The following is a 23,655-nucleotide window of genomic DNA, read 5'->3' as shown; positions in this document are numbered from 1 at the left end:
AATTTCCTACTTTCACACAAGTTTTATAAATGTATAATGCATTTTTTGTCATTCGCACAAGTTTGTACAACGTTAGGCTGACAGTAAACAAAAGCTTTGAAATGAATGACCATCCTTGATTTACTATAGAAAATCGACTGACCCCTACCACATTGTATGGCTTTGCTCTTTGTATATTCATGAGTATCAGCGATAAAGTTTGTTGAATCTTATGGTTTAGATATCAATTAATGATCTGAGATGAAAAGTTATACTTAATTTGATTCTTCATTTTTTCACATTTTTTCAGGGCCCATAAGTGCACTCGTTCTTTGTTATACAGATGTAATAAATTACGGATATAGCAAAGTAACTTCACAGGTCCCTAAGACTTCACTATAACCAAGTTTTACTGTACCATGACCTTGATTCTGGGTCATATCCCAAAGGTCAAAGTCACACTACTGTGAGATGTTGAAATTACATGTATGTGAATTTTGATTTGTTAGTTACTTTGTAACTGTAAATTAAAACATATTCAATTCATATTTATTGTTAACCATTGCTGTAGATATGTTTCTATATTGGTCCAAGGACATCTCTTCAAGTTCATACACTAATGGCTAGGGATGTACATGTAAATAGAGAAGGGAAAGTTTGTCCAAAGAACAAACAAACAGACAGATTAAGGGAAAACAATTTGGTTAATTTTACTTCCTTGGTAGATAGACCTAATTTCCTTATTTGCAATTTTAATGAGTACATAATACCTGTACGATTTCTGTCACCAGTTTTACCACCATGCTTTTTATTCTCTCTCCTTAGGCTGTGTATTTCTACCAGACAGACAGTCGGGGACCATGTCTAGCCTTTGAGGGGGAAAAGTTGAGACTCCATTGGTTCAGAAACTACCTGATTGTTGTGGGAAAAGAAGATAAAACCCTCCCTAGACCTGTCCAAATGTAAGCTGTAAAATGTAGTGCCATTTAAACAATGTGCCAAGAAATATTATCCCCTTAGAAAAATTGTTTTATTCTCTACTTGCTCTTTTTACAACAGAAGTGGTCACGCAATGGAGATGAACATTGTAACCGTGTATGATATACAGAATAAATTTATTGCATACTCTGCCCCCTTCCCTGATGTCATTGATGTGCTGTCAGAGTGGGGCAGTGTGTACATACTAGGAGGAGACCAAAAGGTACGGGAAATGTCTTCTCTCAATGTCCTGTCAAGGATTTTACAAACACTCTTTTTTTTCTAGTTAAATGATAAATGACAGGTTTCCTGGTTCTACACAGAATATTTTATTTATTTCATAATTTGTTTATTTAAAGATGTTGAGAAAGGAACTCAGACCCTGTAGATGACTGTCAACAGAATGTACTGGTTCATATACATTAAATGAAAAAGGAGTTAGGAAGAGATGAATAAAAATATTTAAATCCCATGTGCATGTTTGAATGATAAAACTGTGAAAGCCACAAAGAAAAATGGTTTACATTTTGCACTTTTAAGTGTATGTAGTTATTAAGGTTTGAGTCTAGAAGGGGATCTGTTTTACAGATATATCAGCTACAAGAGAAGGACACCCAGACCAAATTAGAAATGTTGTTCAAGAAAAATAACTACACACTTGCCATCAGGTAAATTTTAAACACGATTCAGAGTTGTCTTTCTTTGCATGAACACAAGTTTTAATGACAGACTTGCTGTCAGGTAAATTTTAAATACAATTCAGAGTTGTCTTTCTTTGAATACAGTGTAAAATTCATCTCATGTACCTCTTACATGAACCTGAATAGGTGATATATCTTAATGTGTACCGGTAAAAGTTGTACATTTCTCCAGGTTTTAGTTCCAGGGGAGACTTTTTGTTTTTGTCAATTTTCTTCTTCTTCTTCATCCAAATTTTGTCCAGGCCGTAACTTTAATACCCTTTGACATTAAGACTTCAAACTTGGAACATAGATAGATGACATTGAGAAGGAGTGCCCGCCACCAACATTTTTGACCTTGACCTATTTATAAAGTCAAGGTCAATCTTTTACATCAAAATAGAGTTCAGCCCATAACTTGAGATCCCTTTGATATTAGGACTTCAAACTTGTAACATAGGAAGAAGACCTTGAGACAAAATGCACTGCATTAGAATTTTGACCTTGACCTCTTTCTGCCTTCAAGGTCAAATAGGGAAAAAACACGATCTGGCCATAACTTGAGAACCTTTTGACATTAAGACTTCAAACTTGGAACATGCAGAGGTGGTATAAGGGAGGGATGCATGCCACCAAAATTTTTGACCTTGATTCAATTATTATAAGGTCAAGGTCAATCTTTTACATCAAAATAGAGTCCAAGCCATAGCTTGAGTACCCTTTGATACTAGGACTTCAAACTTTTAACAGAGAAAGAAGACATTGATACAAGATGCAACACACCAAAATTTTTGACCTTGACCTCTTTTCTTCCTCAAGGTCAAATAGCGAAAAAACTTGATTAGACCATTATTTTCTTCCTCAAGGTCATATAGCGAAAAAACTTGATTAGACCATTATTTAAGAATCCTTTGTTATAAAGACTTCAGACATGGAACATGCAGAAGTGGTATGAAGGAGGGATGCATGCCACCAAAATTTTTGACCTTGATCCAATTATTATAATGTCAAGGTCAATCTTTTACATCAAAATAGAGTCCAGGCCTTAGCTTGAGTATCCTTTGATATTAGGACTTCAAACTTGTAACATAGAAAGAAAACATTGTTACAAGATGCAATGCTTCAAAATTTTGACCTTGACCCCTTTCTTCAAGGTCAAATAGAGAAAACATGACTAGACCATAACTTGAGAACCCTGACATTAAGACTTCAAACTTGGAACATGGAGAGTTGGTATAGAGGAAGGGTGAATGGCAACATTTTTTTCACCTTGACCTATTAATAAAGTCAAGGTCAATCATTAACATGAAAATATAGTCTAGGTTATAACTTGAGAACTTTTTGACATTAGGATTTCAAACTTGGAACAAGGAAAGACAACATTGAGACTAAATGCACTGCATCAAAATATTTGACCTTGACCACTTTCTTCAAGGTCAAATTAAGAAAAACACAACTAGACCATTACTTGACATCTGTTTGACATGAAGACTTGAAATTTTGTACACATAATTTGAGTTGAGATGCACTGCATTATTATTTTTGACCCTGATCATATATTTGCACTCGTTAATGTTGGTAAAGAAGGGGAGACATGTGTTTTTTTGTAAAAAAAACAATACCCACTAGTTGATATTCTGTTTGATGTATAATCAATGTATTTTTTGACTTGCTACAGTCTTGCCAAAAGCCAGCATTATGATCAGGAGGGATTGATTGATATTTTCACACAGTATGGGGATCATCTGTACAGCAAGGGGGACCATGATGGGGCGATTGACCAGTACATCAAAACCATTGGCAAACTGGAGGCCTCCTACGTCATACGTAAGGTAACTCAAATCATAAAAAACAGTACATCAAAACCATCAGCAAACTGGATGCCTCCTATGTTATATGAAAGGTAACTCAGAGAGTAAAAGGAATTAAGGATAAAAGCAAGTAAATTTTGATGGGATAAAGAAATTTGAGAGTGAGTGAACATTTATATGTACAAGTTTGAGTACCATTATCTTTTGTGCATGTCATGGAAACACCGTCTCTCTGGGACATGCATTAGAAAGGAAATCTTAGATAAACGTGTACAGTGTATTTCGTGTGTTTTATTGTAGTTTTTAGATGCACAGAGAATCCACAATTTGACAAAATACTTACAAGCTCTACACAAACAGCAACAAGCCACAGAAGAACACACAACGCTGCTCCTAAACTGTTACACCAAGCTCAAAGACGTCAACAAGCTGGATGAGTTTATCATGGTAACATGTAGTCTTATGATCTAAAGACGTTATTGCAGATTGCTGAAGTGCATCAAAAATAAAAATGCCTTGGTACAAATATTTAAATTCATCATGAATGGAAAAAAAAGAAATTAAAGATTAATTTCTGGAGAGAGAGGGGAAAAGGAACCTTCACAAAATTTATATAATCTTTTTCTGTGACAGACAAAGGATAGGGAGGTAGATTTTGATGTGGAGACGGCCATCAAGGTTTGTCGACAAGCCGGATACTTTGAGCACGCTCTGTTCCTAGCGGAGAAGCACGGTAAACATGAATGGTATCTAAGGATACAGCTGGAGGACATTAAGCAATATCAGAAAGCCCTGGAGTACATCGGAAAACTAGAGTTCACAGAGGTAAAAATACACTGCATCTGTATCGGAAAACTAGAATTCACGGAGGTAAAAATACACTGCATCTGTATCAACTTGAATGTTAAATAATAGTTTGTATATGTACATTTTGTAACACAGATTCCCATTTGATTTAGATTTATTTGATTCCTATAAGGACTGCTGAAGTTTTGTTTTAATACTTGATATGAACACTATCAATTTTATAGAACTGCTTTATTGACTCTTTCTATTGACATCTCTCTACTTATCCTTTTGTCAGACTGAAGAAAATGTGAAGAAGTATGGTAAGGTGTTGATGGCTGAGGTTCCCCAGCAGACAACAGAACTGTTAAAGAGGTTATGTACGGACTACAGACCTACAGACAGTTAGTATACTGTATTGTCTCTTCTTATACTTATGCTTAGATGAGGGGATATCAGACTACAGACCAACAGACAGTTAGTATACTGTATTGTCTCTTCTTATACTTAGGCTTAGATGAGGGGATATCAGACTACAGACCAACAGACAGTTAGTATACTGTATTGTCTCTTCTTATACTTAAGCTTAGATGAGGGGATATCAGACTACAGACCAACAGACAGTTAGTATACTGTATTGTCTCTTCTTATACTTAAGCTTAGATGAGGGGATATCAGACTACAGACCTACAGACAGTTAGTATACTGTATTATCTCTTCTTATACTTAAGCTTAGATGAGGGGGTATCAGACTACAGACCTACAGACAGTTAGTATACTGTATTATCTCTTCTTATACTTAAGCTTAGATGAGGGGGTATCAGACTACAGACCTACAGACAGTTAGTATACTGTATTGTCTCTTCTTATACTTAAGCTTAGATGAGGGGATATCAGACTACAGACCAACAGACAGTTAGTATACTGTATTGTCTCTTCTTATACTTAGGCTTAGATGAGGGGATATCAGACTACAGACCAACAGACAGTTAGTATACTGTAATGTCTCTTCTTATACTTAGGCTTAGATGAGGGGATATCAGACTACAGACCAACAGACAGTTAGTATACTGTATTGTCTCTTCTTATACTTAAGCTTAGATGAGGGGATATCAGACTACAGACCTACAGACAGTTAGTATACTGTATTATCTCTTCTTATACTTAAGCTTAGATGAGGGGGTATCAGACTACAGACCTACAGACAGTTAGTATACTGTATTATCTCTTCTTATACTTAAGCTTAGATGAGGGGGTATCAGACTACAGACCTACAGACAGTTAGTATACTGTATTATCTCTTCTTATACTTAAGCTTAGATGAGGGGATATCAGACTACAGACCTACAGACAGTTAGTATACTGTATTGTCTCTTCTTATACTTAAGCTTAGATGAGGGGATATCAGACTACAGACCTACAGACAGTTAGTATACTGTATTATCTCTTCTTATACTTAGGCTTAGATGAGGGGGTATCAGACTACAGACCTACAGACAGTTAGTATACTGTATTATCTCTTCTTATACTTAAGCTTAGATGAGGGGGTATCAGACTACAGACCTACAGACAGTTAGTATACTGTAATGTCTCTTCTTATACTTAAGCTTAGATGAGGGGATATCAGACTACAGACCTACAGACAGTTAGTATACTGTATTGTCTCTTCTTATACTTAAGCTTAGATGAGGGGATATCAGACTACAGACCTACAGACAGTTAGTATACTGTAATGTCTCTTCTTATACTTAAGCTTAGATGAGGGGATATCAGACTACAGACCTACAGACAGTTAGTATACTGTAATGTCTCTTCTTATACTTAAGCTTAGATGAGGGGATATCAGACTACAGACCTACAGACAGTTAGTATACTGTAATGTCTCTTCTTATACTTAAGCTTAGATGAGGGGGTATCAGACTACAGACCTACAGACAGTTAGTATACTGTAATGTCTCTTCTTATACTTAAGCTTAGATGAGGGGATATCAGACTACAGACCAACAGACAGTTAGTATACTGTATTGTCTCTTCTTATACTTAAGCTTAGATGAGGGGATATCAGACTACAGACCTACAGACAGTTAGTATACTGTAATGTCTCTTCTTATACTTAAGCTTAGATGAGGGGATATCAGACTACAGACCTACAGACAGTTAGTATACTGTATTATCTCTTCTTATACTTAAGCTTAGATGAGGGGGTATCAGACTACAGACCTACAGACAGTTAGTATACTGTATTATCTCTTCTTATACTTAAGCTTAGATGAGGGGATATCAGACTACAGACCTACAGACAGTTAGTATACTGTATTGTCTCTTCTTATACTTAAGCTTAGATGAGGGGGTATCAGACTACAGACCTACAGACAGTTAGTATACTGTAATGTCTCTTCTTATACTTAAGCTTAGATGAGGGGATATCAGACTACAGACCTACAGACAGTAAGTATACTGTATTGTCTCTTCTTATACTTAGGCTTAGATGAGGGGATATCAGACTACAGACCAACAGACAGTTAGTATACTGTAATGTCTCTTCTTATACTTAAGCTTAGATGAGGGGATATCAGACTACAGACCTACAGACAGTTAGTATACTGTAATGTCTCTTCTTATACTTAAGCTTAGATGAGGGGATATCAGACTACAGACCTACAGACAGTTAGTATACTGTAATGTCTCTTCTTATACTTAAGCTTAGATGAGGGGATATCAGACTACAGACCTACAGACAGTTAGTATACTGTAATGTCTCTTCTTATACTTAAGCTTAGATGAGGGGGTATCAGACTACAGACCTACAGACAGTTAGTATACTGTAATGTCTCTTCTTATACTTAAGCTCAGATGAGGGGATATCAGACTACAGACCAACAGACAGTTAGTATACTGTATTATCTCTTCTTATACTTAAGGACATACGCAACGTAGTTTGAACTTTATTGTCTTTTTCCCTGGAGTTGAAGAGTTCCAATACTTAAAGGAATTATGTGCTACATTTTTATGTCTATATATGCTTTTCTACACTTCTTCTAAAACAAGTTATGATAAACAAAACATGTAGAATATATGTTTCGTAATTTTTGTGTATTTTTCTTTGAATTATACAAGAATTTTCATCAATAGATATCTTTTCAAAACCCTATGTAATGCATGCTGATTTTTTGTCGACGAACATCTGATGGCACTATAATCTTAGATTAAGAATATCTTGAAAAATTATCAGTAGGTAAGGTACGTTGCGTATATCCTTAAGCTAAGATGAGGGGGTATCAGACTACAGACCTACAGACAGTTAGTATACTGTAATGTCTCTTCTTATACTTAAGCTTAGATGAGGGGGTATCAGACTACAGACCTACAGACAGTTAGTATACTGTATTGTCTCTTCTTATACTTAAGCTTAGATGAGGGGATATCAGACTACAGACCTACAGACAGTTAGTATACTGTAATGTCTCTTCTTATACTTAAGCTTAGATGAGGGGATATCAGACTACAGACCTACAGACAGTTAGTATACTGTATTGTCTCTTCTTATACTTAAGCTTAGATGAGGGGATATCAGACTACAGACCAACAGACAGTTAGTATACTGTAATGTCTCTTCTTATACTTAAGCTTAGATGAGGGGATATCAGACTACAGACCTACAGACAGTTAGTATACTGTATTATCTCTTCTTATACTTAGACTCAGATGAGGGGGTATCAGATTACAGACCTACAGACAGTTAGTATACTGTATTATCTCTTCTTATACTTAGGCTTAGATGAGGGGATATCAGACTACAGACCTACAGACAGTTAGTGTACTGTAATGTCTCTTCTTATACTTAAGCTTAGATGAGGGGATATCAGACTACAGACCTACAGACAGTTAGTATACTGTAATGTCTCTTCTTATACTTAAGCTTAGATGAGGGGATGTCAGACTACAGACCAACAGACAGTTAGTATACTGTAATGTCTCTTCTTATACTTAAGCTCAGATGAGAGGATATCAGACCACAGACCTACAGACAGTTAGTATACTGTAATGTCTCTTCTTATACTTAAGCTTAGATGAGGGGATATCAGACTACAGACCTACAGACAGTTAGTATACTGTAATGTCTCTTCTTATAATTAAGCTTAGATGAGGGGATATCAGACTACAGACCAACAGACAGTTAGTATACTGTATTGTCTCTTCTTATACTTAAGCTTAGATGAGGGGATATCAGACTACAGACCTACAGACAGTTAGTATACTGTAATGTCTCTTCTTATACTTAAGCTTAGATGAGGGGATATCAGACTACAGACCAACAGACAGTTAGTATACTGTAATGTCTCTTCTTATACTTAAGCTTAGATGAGGGGATATCAGACTACAGACCTACAGACAGTAAGTATACTGTATTGTCTCTTCTTATACTTAAGCTTAGATGAGGGGATATCAGACTACAGACCTACAGACAGTTAGTATACTGTATTGTCTCTTCTTATACTTAGGCTTAGATGAGGGGATATCAGACTACAGACCAACAGACAGTTAGTATACTGTAATGTCTCTTCTTATACTTAAGCTTAGATGAGGGGATATCAGACTACAGACCTACAGACAGTTAGTATACTGTATTATCTCTTCTTATACTTAGACTCAGATGAGGGGGTATCAGATTACAGACCTACAGACAGTTAGTATACTGTATTATCTCTTCTTATACTTAGGCTTAGATGAGGGGATATCAGACTACAGACCTACAGACAGTTAGTGTACTGTAATGTCCCTTCTTATACTTAAGCTTAGATGAGGGGATATCAGACTACAGACCTACAGACAGTTAGTATACTGTAATGTCTCTTCTTATACTTAAGCTTAGATGAGGGGATATCAGACTACAGACCAACAGACAGTTAGTATACTGTAATGTCTCTTCTTATACTTAAGCTCAGATGAGAGGATATCAGACCACAGACCTACAGACAGTTAGTATACTGTAATGTCTCTTCTTATACTTAAGCTTAGATGAGGGGATATCAGACTACAGACCTACAGACAGTTAGTATACTGTAATGTCTCTTCTTATAATTAAGCTTAGATGAGGGGATATCAGACTACAGACCAACAGACAGTTAGTATACTGTATTGTCTCTTCTTATACTTAAGCTTAGATGAGGGGATATCAGACTACAGACCTAAAGACAGTTAGTATACTGTAATGTCTCTTCTTATACTTAAGCTTAGATGAGGGGATATCAGACTACAGACCAACAGACAGTTAGTATACTGTATTGTCTCTTCTTATACTTAAGCTTAGATGAGGGGATATCAGACTACAGACCAACAGACAGTAAGTATACTGTATTGTCTCTTCTTATACTTAAGCTTAGATGAGGGGATATCAGACTACAGACCTACAGACAGTTAGTATACTGTATTGTCTCTTCTTATACTTAAGCTTAGATGAGGGGATATCAGACTACAGACCAACAGACAGTTAGTATACTGTAATGTCTCTTCTTATACTTAAGCTTAGATGAGGGGATATCAGACTACAGACCTACAGACAGTTAGTATACTGTATTATCTCTTCTTATACTTAGACTCAGATGAGGGGGTATCAGATTACAGACCTACAGACAGTTAGTATACTGTATTATCTCTTCTTATACTTAGGCTTAGATGAGGGGATATCAGACTACAGACCTACAGACAGTTAGTGTACTGTAATGTCCCTTCTTATACTTAAGCTTAGATGAGGGGATATCAGACTACAGACCTACAGACAGTTAGTATACTGTAATGTCTCTTCTTATACTTAAGCTTAGATGAGGGGATATCAGACTACAGACCAACAGACAGTTAGTATACTGTAATGTCTCTTCTTATACTTAAGCTCAGATGAGAGGATATCAGACCACAGACCTACAGACAGTTAGTATACTGTAATGTCTCTTCTTATACTTAAGCTTAGATGAGGGGATATCAGACTACAGACCTACAGACAGTTAGTATACTGTAATGTCTCTTCTTATACTTAAGCTTAGATGAGGGGATATCAGACTACAGACCAACAGACAGTTAGTATACTGTATTGTCTCTTCTTATACTTAAGCTTAGATGAGGGGATATCAGACTACAGACCTAAAGACAGTTAGTATACTGTAATGTCTCTTCTTATACTTAAGCTTAGATGAGGGGATATCAGACTACAGACCAACAGACAGTTAGTATACTGTAATGTCTCTTCTTATACTTAAGCTTAGATGAGGGGATATCAGACTACAGACCTACAGACAGTTAGTATACTGTAATGTCTCTTCTTATACTTAAGCTTAGATGAGGGGATATCAGACTACAGACCAACAGACAGTTAGTATACTGTATTGTCTCTTCTTATACTTAAGCTTAGATGAGGGGATATCAGACTACAGACCAACAGACAGTTAGTATACTGTATTGTCTCTTCTTATACTTAAGCTTAGATGAGGGGATATCAGACTACAGACCAACAGACAGTTAGTATACTGTATTGTCTCTTCTTATACTTAAGCTTAGATGAGGGGATATCAGACTACAGACCTACAGACAGTTAGTATACTGTAATGTCTCTTCTTATACTTAAGCTTAGATGAGGGGATATCAGACTACAGACCTACAGACAGTTAGTATACTGTATTATCTCTTCTTATACTTAAGCTTAGATGAGGGGATATCAGACTACAGACCTACAGACAGTTAGTATACTGTATTATTATACTTTCATGTTAAATACTAAAATCTGATTGGTTTAGACGCATTTAACAATCCGTAATGTTACCCTCAGCGTTAGCAACAGACTTGACAACGGGTAACATTACGAAAATATCACATGCGTTCAAATCATGCGCGTACGGTTCACCGTAGAATTCTCAAAACGTCGGTTGTGCGTTTGAAAGAAGCCGAATAAACGACGTCAATAAAAGCTTGCGTCCGATGTAGCTTACTTGAAAACAACAAACGACAGACGAAACATCCTTGCGAGTGCAAACTTTAGATGATAAAGGACTTTTTGAGTAGCAAACAAACAATAAAGAGGTTGGTAAATCTTTTCCGAAGCTTTCTTATTGAGAAAAATAGAAGCGGGGAGTTTGAAAGCTTTCTAAGCGTGAACTTAACGACAATCTCCGAATTTTTTTATGACATCCGAAATCAATAAGACATTCAGTATAATAAAATAAATAGTACACGTTTTTGAGGGTAACAGTTGAAATTGACACCCCTCGGAAAACCATTGTCAACCTCCGCTGACGCGTCGGTTGACAATGGTTTTCCTTGGGGTGTCAATTTCAACTGTTACCCTCAAAAACGTGCACTATTTATATATTGTCTCTTCTTATACTTAAGCTTAGATGAGGGGATATCAGACTACAGACCTACAGACAGTTAGTATACTGTAGTGTCTCTTCTTATACTTAAGCTTAGATGAGGGGATATCAGACTACAGACCAACAGACAGTTAGTATACTGTAATGTCTCTTCTTATACTTAAGCTTAGATGAGGGGATATCAGACTACAGACCTACAGACAGTTAGTATACTGTAGTGTCTCTTCTTATACTTAAGCTTAGATGAGGGGATATCAGACTACAGACCAACAGACAGTTAGTATACTGTAATGTCTCTTCTTATACTTAAGCTTAGATGAAGGGATATCAGACTACAGACCTACAGACAGTTAGTATACTGTAATGTCTCTTCTTATACTTAAGCTTAGATGAGGGGATATCAGACTACAGACCTACAGACAGTTAGTATACTGTAATGTCTCTTCTTATACTTAGACTTAGATGAGGGGATATCAGACTACAGACCTACAGACAGTTAGTATACTGTATTGTCTCTTCTTATACTTAAGCTTAGATGAGGGGATATCAGACTACAGACCTACAGACAGTTAGTATACTGTAATGTCTCTTCTTATACTTAAGCTTAGATGAGGGGATATCAGACTACAGACCTACAGACAGTTAGTATACTGTATTATAACTTCTTATACTTAGGCTCAGATGAGGGGATATCAGACTACAGACCTACAGACAGTTAGTATACTGTATTGTCTCTTCTTATACTTAAGCTTAGATGAGGGGATATCAGACTACAGACCTACAGACAGTTAGTATACTGTATTGTCTCTTCTTATACTTAAGCTTAGATGAGGGGATATCAGACTACAGACCAACAGACAGTTAGTATACTGTATTGTCTCTTCTTATACTTAAGCTTAGATGAGGGGATATCAGGTGGAAGTTATATATGTTTTATACTGTAAACAGTTGCATGCAATAAATATGAGTTTGGCAGCCGTATTAAACTGGAAAAATTTTTCTTATTGCTGTATCATGATATGTATTGTATCACAGGATATTTGTGTTGGCCAAGCCCTAATACATTGAAGATATGTTTTAATTTTCTTTTTTAGAGCCATTAATTGATCAAAACGTGATGGATGGTATGTATGTTTTGCTTTATTTATATTCACTGTGTGATAGAAATGCTGTATTTTTGTTGTTAAATCCCTTTATGATGATCCTATTAATTGATAGGGGGAGTGGCCAGAATAGAAAGGGCACCTGCCGAACATTTTATTCACATTTTTGTCAACAACTCAGAGAAATTAACAGAGTTCCTGGAACACATGATCAAGGTCAGTGGCTCTTAGACTAAATTATTTATATCAAAGGAATACAGGGCTCAACATTAACGTTTGTCCACTTGGCAAAGTAAACATTTTTTTACCAAGTAAACATTTTTTTACCATTATGGAAGAGAGTGAATTAATCCCAACAGAATTCAAAATGCTGTGATTTTTTTTATTAGATAGCAAACATCTAATATGTAACTTTTCAATCTGAAAGACTCAATCACACCTTACCGAATATCGCAAATGAATGGATGAAGGTGATATCAGTAATATTTTTTTCATTTTCTTGATGAAACAAGTCTTTATAAGTCGGTAGTTTTTACAGCTTCTTCAGCCTATTGGACAAGTGAAAATTTCAGTTAATGTTGATCCCTTGAATAGTATATAAGATACATGTATTATATACACCAAAGTTCTCTTTAATCTAGTGACAGTCTATTGATTATTTCATAGACAAGCTTAATAAATGAAAACTGTCAATAAAGAGAAAAAAGCAGCAGAACATACATGTATATGTTTTTATACATATATTTATCTCCAACCAAAATCTGACAAAAATGTCAAAAATCTTCCGAGTCCATTGCAGAGGTGTATGAAAGAGAAACTAACGACAACTCTAATAGGGAGATTGGGTTAATTTGAACAAAACTTTGTGATTGAAGGTGTTTTAAACATTTTCCATAATAATTATATTGAAATTAAAACATATCAAAACTTCTCTTAGGTTAAATTGTTTTAATAAGGAGTTTTCGATTATAATTTATTAGAATTTTGTCAGTAGAAAAGGCATTTCAAAGAGAGATCAATATGAACCAGAGCATCTTTGTTTAGTGACAAGTGAACAATGCAGAATTTTAATCTATAATTGATTTGCTCTGATTAGTCATAAGTATTGTCCATTCTAACACAGAGTCAGAGAGATGCTTTAATATCATGAGAAAAATGCATATGACTGAAGACAGAGACTCTGGCATGTTACACAGTACTATGGACATTCTCTTTATGAAATTCTATATTGACTGTGGGGATATGAAATAATAAAAGTCGCAAAACTGTTTACAATAAGTAATTAAGACTACATACTGTGGTACTTTTGTTGATTTGAAATTTTGTACATGTAATAAAAATTGTCCTTTTTATCAATTTGTTTAGTCAATTGAAATTTTGTACAGTATTTTGATGAGCAATGCACAATCTTTTCACCTAAATCCAGTTTTTTCAAGGCTCCTGTACAGTATTTGGGTCCAGAAATTATCACATTTATGGTATTATGGTGATGGTCTTTTAACAATTTATTAATGCATGTGATGGAAAAGAAATTACCTTAGTGAATATGAAATTTTTAGAAGGTAACTTTTATTTTTACATGTGTATACATTTTTGTTTTTGCAGGTTCAACCTAATTCCCCCAGTCTTCTGTACAATACACTGTTAGAGCTATACCTACACGACATCGTGCATGAAAAAGACAGCACGGTAAGCACATACTAGCATGATAAGAACATACTAGTATGGTAAGCAAATCCTAGCACATTACACATATAGATTGTAATATTAGGGCCTTAAAAAATTAAAAACTTGGTTCTCAGCAATGCACATTACCCATTTTTATCCTCAAATGAATAAAAAAAAAATATCTGTCGTGCACGTGCAGTGCCAAAAAAAAAGAAAACCTGGAATCCCTGACTGCATTTTAGATACTCCCATTAGTAAAATGTTTGACAAACATCAAGATGATACAGACTTGTGGCCTAGTTAAAAATCGCAAATATGGCCATCGAGTTAACAGGTTAAGGTGTCAAGATTAAGTTTGGTCATGTTGGCATTGATTTCAGTGCAAATTCATAAGGGAATGACTGTAATACTTCCATGGCACATAGTGGGGGTTTTCTGAAGGTTGTTGCATGCTAGAACTCTATATAATGCAATGAAAGACAGATTCCTTAACTTCGGAATTTGGACGTTTCCAGAAAAGCTTCAGCAAGATTTGCTGATTTCATTTAGTGTGGGTAAACCAAAGACTGATAAATTTGACACTGTTTAATAAAATTATATACACTATGTATACTGCTGAAACACTCTTAGATTAGTTGTGATACATAAGCAGTTAACAGATGCATCAGTAAAAGTGTCGGGTTCTGTAAGTTTAAGACGTGTTTGGTTGTTAGGATGCCATCGTTTCATTACGCAAATGTAGAAAATGCAAGGCTTTTAGAAAAAAGAGAAAGAAAAGCAGGAAATAAATGATCTTAATTTTTACACTTAATGTTGAAGCACTTTTGATTAAAAGTTGCTAGTACTGAAATCTTTGGGGAAAAAAAATAAAATAAAAACTCTCGAATCTGTTTTTATGAGGTAAAAAGTGGGGGAAAAAGCCTCCCTCAAGCATTTATTTTTGACAAAACTGGCCTGAGAACCAAGTTATTAAATATTTTAGGCCTAATCTTTTAATGTATTGTAAGCACACTTATTATGAAAAGTGTAACTGATAATGAAAATATTTCTTTACCCAGAGAAAGACGGAGAGAGTGAGGAAAACAGAGGAACTGCTGAAGAATCCAGATGTAAGTTTTATACACATTTTGTAAAAAGATATTATCATTCTATTAAAATTGTCAGGGAAAGTAAGGTCTAGATATCTCAATCAAGATACATGTATGACAAACAACATGTAAAATCAGAAATCTCTCTATTTTGATTTACTGTTAGGGGATTACTGTGAAATGACTGAAATCACTACCAGTAATTTTGGAGGGGTTTAATTTACGTTGTTTCATGGTATGAAGAAGCCTAGGATTTTATGTCCTCCACAAAATGTAATATTTTAAATATGGAAAATATGGAAAAACTTAATACTCTTGAACCACGAAATCAAATCCTCACAAACCAGTATTTTTTCCTCAAACCACGAAAATTTGACCCCACGAAAATAAATGATTTTACAGTATTTCCACACTGATTTCATGTAATTTTCATGTTTTTATGCCCCTGCCATAAAATGGCCGGGGGCATATAGTGTTACCCTGTTCCTTCATTCTCTCATTCCTTCGATCCATCATTGACTTTCCGTTCATTATCTCAGCAAGAGTTGCACATATTGAACTCAAATTTGACATATGGATACGTCATAGGAATATGATTTTTGACAGAGTTATTCCTATTGAACTTTAGGGGTGGGACGATACACAGACCTTGCGATACGATACGTATCTCGATACATATAGCATGATACGATATGTATCTCGATATTATGATTTATTATAAAACTATTTAAAAAACTTAGTATTTGTTTTCATTTTTTGTCTTGACAATAAATCAACAAATCATTCTATATCAAATCATATGTGATATTTGAAATTAATACTTGAAGTTCAACAATTTCATTGACTAAATATTTACAAAAACAATATTATTTGTACATATTGCCAAATGTCTATAAACAAGTTGTTTATTAATAGTTGTGTAGTTCATCAAAAACACTGACTAAAAATTCATTTAAAAAAAATCTACATTATTAACTGCTGAAAGTCTGCAACCAAGTTGAGTTTACGAAAAAAAAATTAATCAACAATTTGTTTCAAATTTTTGAAATTAGAAAATCCATGCTTTGTTATGAGCTGTTAATGCCAGATGGACTAACAATTAATAATATCAACTGTTGTGGAAACGATACTTTCTGTATATCACACGCTTTACCGGCTTTACATACGGAACTTTTCTTGTCCCGTCTTCCGAGGATGCTTAAAAGTGAAAATGTTTTACCCCTTATCTCCGACTTACAAGTTCTAAAGCGTGTTGTCAATATCAATATCATCTCTTCGCTTCGTACAAGCCGCCATTTTTCAAGGAAAAATACTTTCATTTTCAATTTTTGGATAGGTTGTTCGTGTATCGCTTCGTACCGATATTTTAATGCATGTATTGTAAACCGTATCTTAGCAGAAAATATCAGTATGTATCAGTGTATCGGTATATCGTCCCAACCCTATTGAACTTAGAAAAAAATCTGTTGTGCAAACAAATTGAAAACTAAATATGGCATTTAAAATTTTGGCTGATTGGGGGGGCATTCCTGGCATTACAACTTATCTAGTTCTTTCCTCTGACACAATCATGGATTTGATGAATTCGCAAAATTGAAGCAAATTAAACATTTAAAATAATTCAAACCACCTACATCGGATTTTTCCCTGATCTGTGGGTAATATTCAAATAATGAGAGAATTGAAACAAGTTCTGTAAAACAACTTTCATGAAAGTTGAGTGACTTCCCTCCTTATAATGAATAGTGTCGTACTACCCCCTTAGTTGTTATACAAAGGCAAAATACGTCACCCAAAATCTCCTTTCTGAAGGGAAAAGACAACATGGCAAAAACCATTGGAGCAATGCATTATGTCAAAGACATAATATTATCTTGTATCTAAAGAGATTAATGAAAAAAAGAACCCTGGGTTACTTAAAATGTCAATAAAATCAGGTGACAAGTGCTCGAGATAATGTTAGCTATGCACAGGTAATCAGCACCCTCACCCATTTTGTTTTGATCAAACAATTAGTGCTGGCTATTTAACAGCTAATCAAGGATAAATACAGGCCCTGGGGCCATAAAGCTTAGACGAGCTCACTTTTGATCTCAGTCTTACTTTTCTACTATCAATTCCTTTGGTAAAAGTGAGACTGAGATCAAAAGTAAGCTCATCTAAGTTTTATGGCCCAGGAGCCAGGTCATTATCTGCAGATTTAAATTTTAGGAAAAGACGGTAATGCAAATAATTTTGTCAAGTAAAACTCCTGATTACTGAATGACTACATAATATACACAGATCTACTAGTAGTCTGGACTCACCCCCCCCCCCCCCCAAAAAAAAAACAATTTTATTTAAAACTTATTCACTGCTTCCTGAAATCACAGCTTTATTAACATCATGAATATAGCGATTATTTAAACTGCGAGTTATTTTTCCCATTATATCATGTATATTGTACTTGGCCGTAGAAAAGTACATGTATATATAGCACCAAACTGCATGTTTGGAACAATATTCAGTTTAATTTCATATGACAGTGTTCCCAGAATAAGTTCTTCTTTACATTTCTGCAATTTTACACTTTCTGTCTGTCATGTAACGTAAGGGCAATCTGATCAGTTTTTATTGCCATCTTGCATGTCAGCCTTAGTGTGTTAGAGGAGCATTAGGATAGAGTTTTACTATAATGACTTATTATAGATTATCTTTATTCTCATTTTTCATTATTTCTGTATTGCAATATGGAGTCATTCTACAAGTTTTGACCTTGAGATGTTCCTTACAGGCAAAGTATGACCTAGACCAAGCCATGGTTCTTTGCCAGATGAATGACTTCAAGGCCGGCATTCTATACCTATATGAAAAAGCTCACCTGTAAGTTTTTATAGAAACAGATGATTACCAAATTCTACATAAGTATACAATACAATGCCTGATAGTCAGGTAGGTCATCACATAGTCAAATGTTTATTTGCCCATGTAAGCAAAAAGGTCACCTGAAAGTCATTTGAAAGTCACCACAGAGTCAGAATGATCAGTCATGCTATATCTGTATACAAATATCTCACCTGTAAGTCACCACAGAGTCAGAATAATCAGTCATTCTATACCTGTATACAAACATCTCACCTGTAAGTCACCACAGAGTCAGAATTATCTGTCATTTGATACCTTTATACAAACATCTCACCTGTAAGTCACCACAGAGTCAGAATTATCTGTCATTCTATACCTGTATACAAACATCTCACCTGTAAGTCATCACAGAGTCAGAATGATCAGTCATTCTATACCTGTATACAAACATCTCACCTGTAAGTCATCACAGAGTCAGAATGATCAGTCATTCTATACCTGTATACAAATATCTCACCTGTAAGTCATCACAGAGTCAGAATTATCTGTCACTCTATATCTGTATACAAACATCTCACCTGTAAGTCACCACAGAGTCAGAATGATCAGTCATTCTGTACGTGTAGACAAACACCTCACCTGTGAGTCACCACAGAGTCGGAATTATCTGTCATTCTATACCTGTATACAAACATCTCACCTGTAAGTCATCACAGAGTCAGAATGATCAGTCATTCTATACCTGTATACAAACATCTCACCTGTAAGTCACCACAGAGTCAGAATTATCTGTCATTCTATATCTGTATACAAACATCTCACCTGTAAGTCATCACAGAGTCAGAATGATCAGTCATTCTATACCTGTATACAAACCTCTCACCTGTAAGTCACCACAGAGTCAGAATTATCTGTCATTCTATACCTGTATACAAACCTCTCACCTGTAAGTCACCACAGAGTCAGAATTATCTGTCATTTGATACCTTTATACAAACATCTCACCTGTAAGTCACCACAGAGTCAGAATGACCAGTCATTCTATATCTGTATACAAACATCTCACCTGTAAGTCACCACAGAGTCAGAATGATCAGTCATTCTATACCTGTATACAAACATCTCACCTGTAAGTCATCACAGAGTCAGAATGAGCAGTAATTCTATACCTGTATACAAACATCTCACCTGTAAGTCATCACAGAGTCAGAATGATCAGTCATTCTATACCTGTATACAAACATCTCACCTGTAAGTCATCACAGAGTCAGAATGATCAGTCATTCTATACCTGTATACAAACATCTCACCTGTAAGTCACCACAGAGTCAGAATGATCAGTCATTCTATATCTGTATACAAACATCTCACCTGTAAGTCATCACAGAGTCAGAATGATCAGTCATTCTATACCTGTATACAAACATCTCACCTGTAAGTCATCACAGAGTCAGAATGATCAGTCATTCTATACCTGTATACAAACATCTCACCTGTAAGTCACCACAGAGTCAGAATGATCAGTCATTCTATATCTGTATACAAACATCTCACCTGTAAGTCATCACAGAGTCAGAATGATCAGTCATTCTATACCTGTATACAAACATCTCACCTGTAAGTCATCACAGAGTCAGAATGATCAGTCATTCTATACCTGTATACAAACCTCTCACCTGTAAGTCACCACAGAGTCAGAATGATCAGTCATTCTATACCTGTATACAAATATCTCACCTGTAAGTCATCACAGAGTCAGAATGATCAGTCATTCTATACCTGTATACAAACATCTCACCTGTAAGTCATCACAGAGTCAGAATGATCACTCATTCTATACCTGTATACAAACATCTCACCTGTAAGTCATCACAATAACAGAAAATGAAATTATTTGGGAATATAAACTGCACAAGAGTAATGAACTACATCAAATCTTACCACTGCATTCATTTTTGTCGCTTGTTAAATCCCACACAGCAAGATATAAACAAGTCACTGATCGCAATGCACTTGTCGACATGACGTCATCATGGTAAAGTTTGACACATTTTATGTGCAGTGAGAGGCGGATCAAGTAATTTTTTCATAGTGAAAAATGCATTTTATTATTAAACAGAATATCATTTGAATATCTTAGGTAGACTATAAATACAAATCTGAAACGTTTGTTTAGTGCCATTATTTAAAAAATATCGAGAGAATGTATTCAATTAATTTTACCGTGTTTTTGTCTACAGGGTGTGCATGTTTCATGCCGAGGTGCCTCATTAAATCGCCTTTTCGCAAGGGCATACACTTAATAGATCTTGACCTTTTTTTGAATACACATAATGGACATATTCCTTAACTTGAAAAGTGCTGCTGCTTTCCTGAAATCGATAGCATAACTTGATAAATACATAAAATACTTGGTAAAGGTCACACATATTTTGACATTAGCAAGATAACTTGAAATTTAAACTAATAAAATGCGAATTCTATTTGAAGCAGCAGCACATTCCATAAACTACAAGTTATGTAGAAACAATCTATTACTTTAATTTTTAAATTTTAACTAGGATATGCCCTTGCGATATTGGAATTTGTTTGTAACCTACATACAGTACACATTACATGCATTTATCATGTGACTATCAAATAACGTGACCAAACCAAATTCAGTAGAGAACGGGGTATACAATGTCATTTCAAAGAATGTTAAAGTCATAAGATAAAATAGTACCTTTACAAAATTAAAATTCATTTTAAAAAGGTATGTATTTATGCACGTTTATATTCTGTTGATTTCTTTGAAGTACGCCTTAACAGTGCTGCATGTATACTAACATCTCACCTATAAGTCATCACAGAGTCAGAATTATCTGTCAGTCTATACCTGTGTACAAACATCTCACCTGTAAGTCACCACAAAGTCTGATTTATCAGTCATTCTATACTTGCATACAAACACATATAAAACTTGTAAAGGAGAATTAAAAATGTGACTAGAATGTAATCCTATTTTGTACTGACTATATCTTTGTCTCTTCTTTGGCAATCTACATGTTATGTATTGCCTAAAACAGCTGACAACTGCTGTTTTTATAGCTAAATTGACTGTTCCACAGACCTCCCCACAACATTTACATTCCATGAAGTTACTGATAAAGCAATTTAATCAACAAAAGATTTTGGTATTTTATAATCATAAAAATTATTTAATATATGTTGCAAACAAAATTATAAATGATTAAGGTACTCCGATCCTCAGGTTCTGAAAATCAGCTTTTAAGGAGGGATTCTTCTCATATTTCATGTATTTAAAAATTAATGAAATTTTCATAGATTCAAGAAGACATTATTGCTAAGTGATGGTATCAGTTAGATTGAATTTGATCGTTTTATTTTAGAAGCAAAGTCAGGTCAAGGTCTTTATCTTTTTCCTTGACATTTAGAGTAAAAAATTACTGTTGCTAATCATGTGATGCCTACTTCTATTTTAAAAGTTAAAATGTTTTTCTTTTTACACAAAAATTTGTTACCATACCGGATCTCTCAGATGATTCTACCAAATTAATTGACATAATTTAACTAAAAGAGATATTGGCTAATCTGAATTTCCTCTGTTTTTCTTAATTTTTCAGGATATATTAGTTACTTTTATATACTTCGTACATTTAAATATTTCTTATTTTCACATATGGTAAAGTAGTCATAGAAAATATACAAAATGATATGAAAACAAAACGCTTTGACCATTTAGTAAGAGAGAAAAACACTTTTTACTGATTTTTTGCTCAAATCTGTTTTTAGATATGAAGTTTTCAAAAGCTAACAAAATTGTAGTTTGTTTAGAAAATCATTATAATTTGCTATAGTTTGAAACTTTAGGGCATTTTTATTGATTTTAGCTAATTTGAAAATTTCTTTAAGTCTTTGATTGTCTAAAAAAAAAATAACTAAATGTATTGTTCTGTAAGTGATTTTGATAGGCAGAAAAGGAGATATTTTCATACGTCGCCGTTGCGTCAAAAATATAGTCCCTTGTGGATTTCAAACTCAGTTTACCATTTCTATTTAAAATTGTACAATTATGATGAGTAAAGAAAAATATGATCTTTTAAATACATTACAGCTACGTATAAAAGACATACAAGCAAATATACTTGTATTATTTCGTCTAGTCAGAAACCAGAGAAGGAGGGATTCTTGTCTGGTTTCTGACTAGATGAAATATTCCAAGTATATTTGCTTGTATGTCTTATAAACTTAGCTATAATGTATTTAAAAGATCATATTTTTCTTTACTCATCATAATTGCACAATTTTAAATAGAAATGGTAAACTGAGTTTGAAATCCAGAAGGGACTATATTTTTGGCGCAACTGCGACGTATGAAAATATCTCCTTTTCTGCCTATCAAAATCACTTATAGAACATAACATGTGGTTAATTTTTTTAAATAATCAAAGACTTGAAGAAATTTTGATATGAAACTAAAATTAATAATAATGCCCTAAAGTTTTAAAACATAGCAAATAAAAATGATTTTCTAAACAAACTACAATCTTGTTAGCTTTTGAAAGCCTCCAACCTTAAAACAGATTTGAGCAAAAAATCAGTAAAAAGTGTTTTTTCTCTCTTACTAAACGGTCAAAGCTTTTTGTTTTTGTATCATTTTGTATATTTATATGACTACTTTATCATATGTAAAAACAAGAAATATTTAAATATAAGAAGTATATTAAAATAACTAATATATCCTAAAAAATTAAGAAAAACAGAGGAAATCTGGATTAGCCAATATCTATTTAAGTTAAATAATGTCAATTAATTTGGTAGAATCATCTGATAGACCAGATATGGTAACATCTTTTTGCGCAAAAAGAAAAACATTTTATCTTTTAAAATAGAAGTAGGCATCACATGATTAGCAACAGTAATTTTTTACCCTAAATGTCAAGGAAAAAGATAATGACCTTGACCTGACCTTGTTTCTAAAATAAAACAGTCAAATTTAATCTAATTGATACCATCACTTAGTGATATTGTCTTCTTGAATCTATGAAAATTTCATTAATTTTTAAATACAAGAAATATGAGTAGAATAAGAGAAGAATCCCTCCTTAAGTAATTGAAAATGCTCACAAAAATGTCTCTGATTTCACGTAGTAACGTGAATTTACCTATGGAATTTCTTCAAAGTTCATCATTATAGTTAATCATATTATATAGGGAAAATTATCTCAAATATATTTTCAGGAAATGCGAATAAAAACACCAGCTATGCATTTTCTAATTTAAAATTGATCAACAAAAATATTTTAGGATAAAAAGATATAGGTATCCAGGCATTTGGAGAAAATTGCATCTTT

General features: G+C 34.3%; 1 protein-coding gene across 1 annotated transcript in view; it reads left to right on the top strand.

The window, feature by feature from the left end:
* LOC133186818 (vacuolar protein sorting-associated protein 11 homolog) overlaps positions 1–23,655 on the top strand; it is a 57,332-nt gene that overhangs the window by 7,433 nt on the left and 26,244 nt on the right. Inside the window, exons 9-20 of the mRNA XM_061322159.1 lie at positions 805–941; positions 1,039–1,180; positions 1,546–1,625; positions 3,316–3,469; positions 3,749–3,895; positions 4,082–4,273; positions 4,533–4,638; positions 12,690–12,719; positions 12,814–12,914; positions 14,304–14,387; positions 15,425–15,475; positions 18,228–18,316. Coding sequence (XP_061178143.1) covers positions 805–941; positions 1,039–1,180; positions 1,546–1,625; positions 3,316–3,469; positions 3,749–3,895; positions 4,082–4,273; positions 4,533–4,638; positions 12,690–12,719; positions 12,814–12,914; positions 14,304–14,387; positions 15,425–15,475; positions 18,228–18,316 — 1,313 coding nt within the window. The remainder of the gene's footprint in view (positions 1–804; positions 942–1,038; positions 1,181–1,545; positions 1,626–3,315; positions 3,470–3,748; positions 3,896–4,081; positions 4,274–4,532; positions 4,639–12,689; positions 12,720–12,813; positions 12,915–14,303; positions 14,388–15,424; positions 15,476–18,227; positions 18,317–23,655) is intronic.

The sequence above is a fragment of the Saccostrea echinata genome, unplaced genomic scaffold (assembly GCF_033153115.1).
Source record: "Saccostrea echinata isolate AGI-Se365-2 ecotype Australia unplaced genomic scaffold, CSIRO_AGI_Sech_v1 ptg000014l, whole genome shotgun sequence".
Lineage (NCBI taxonomy): Eukaryota > Metazoa > Mollusca > Bivalvia > Ostreida > Ostreidae > Saccostrea > Saccostrea echinata.
The sequence above is the reverse complement of the archived record's forward strand: the minus strand, read 5'-3'. Positions and strand labels throughout refer to the sequence as shown.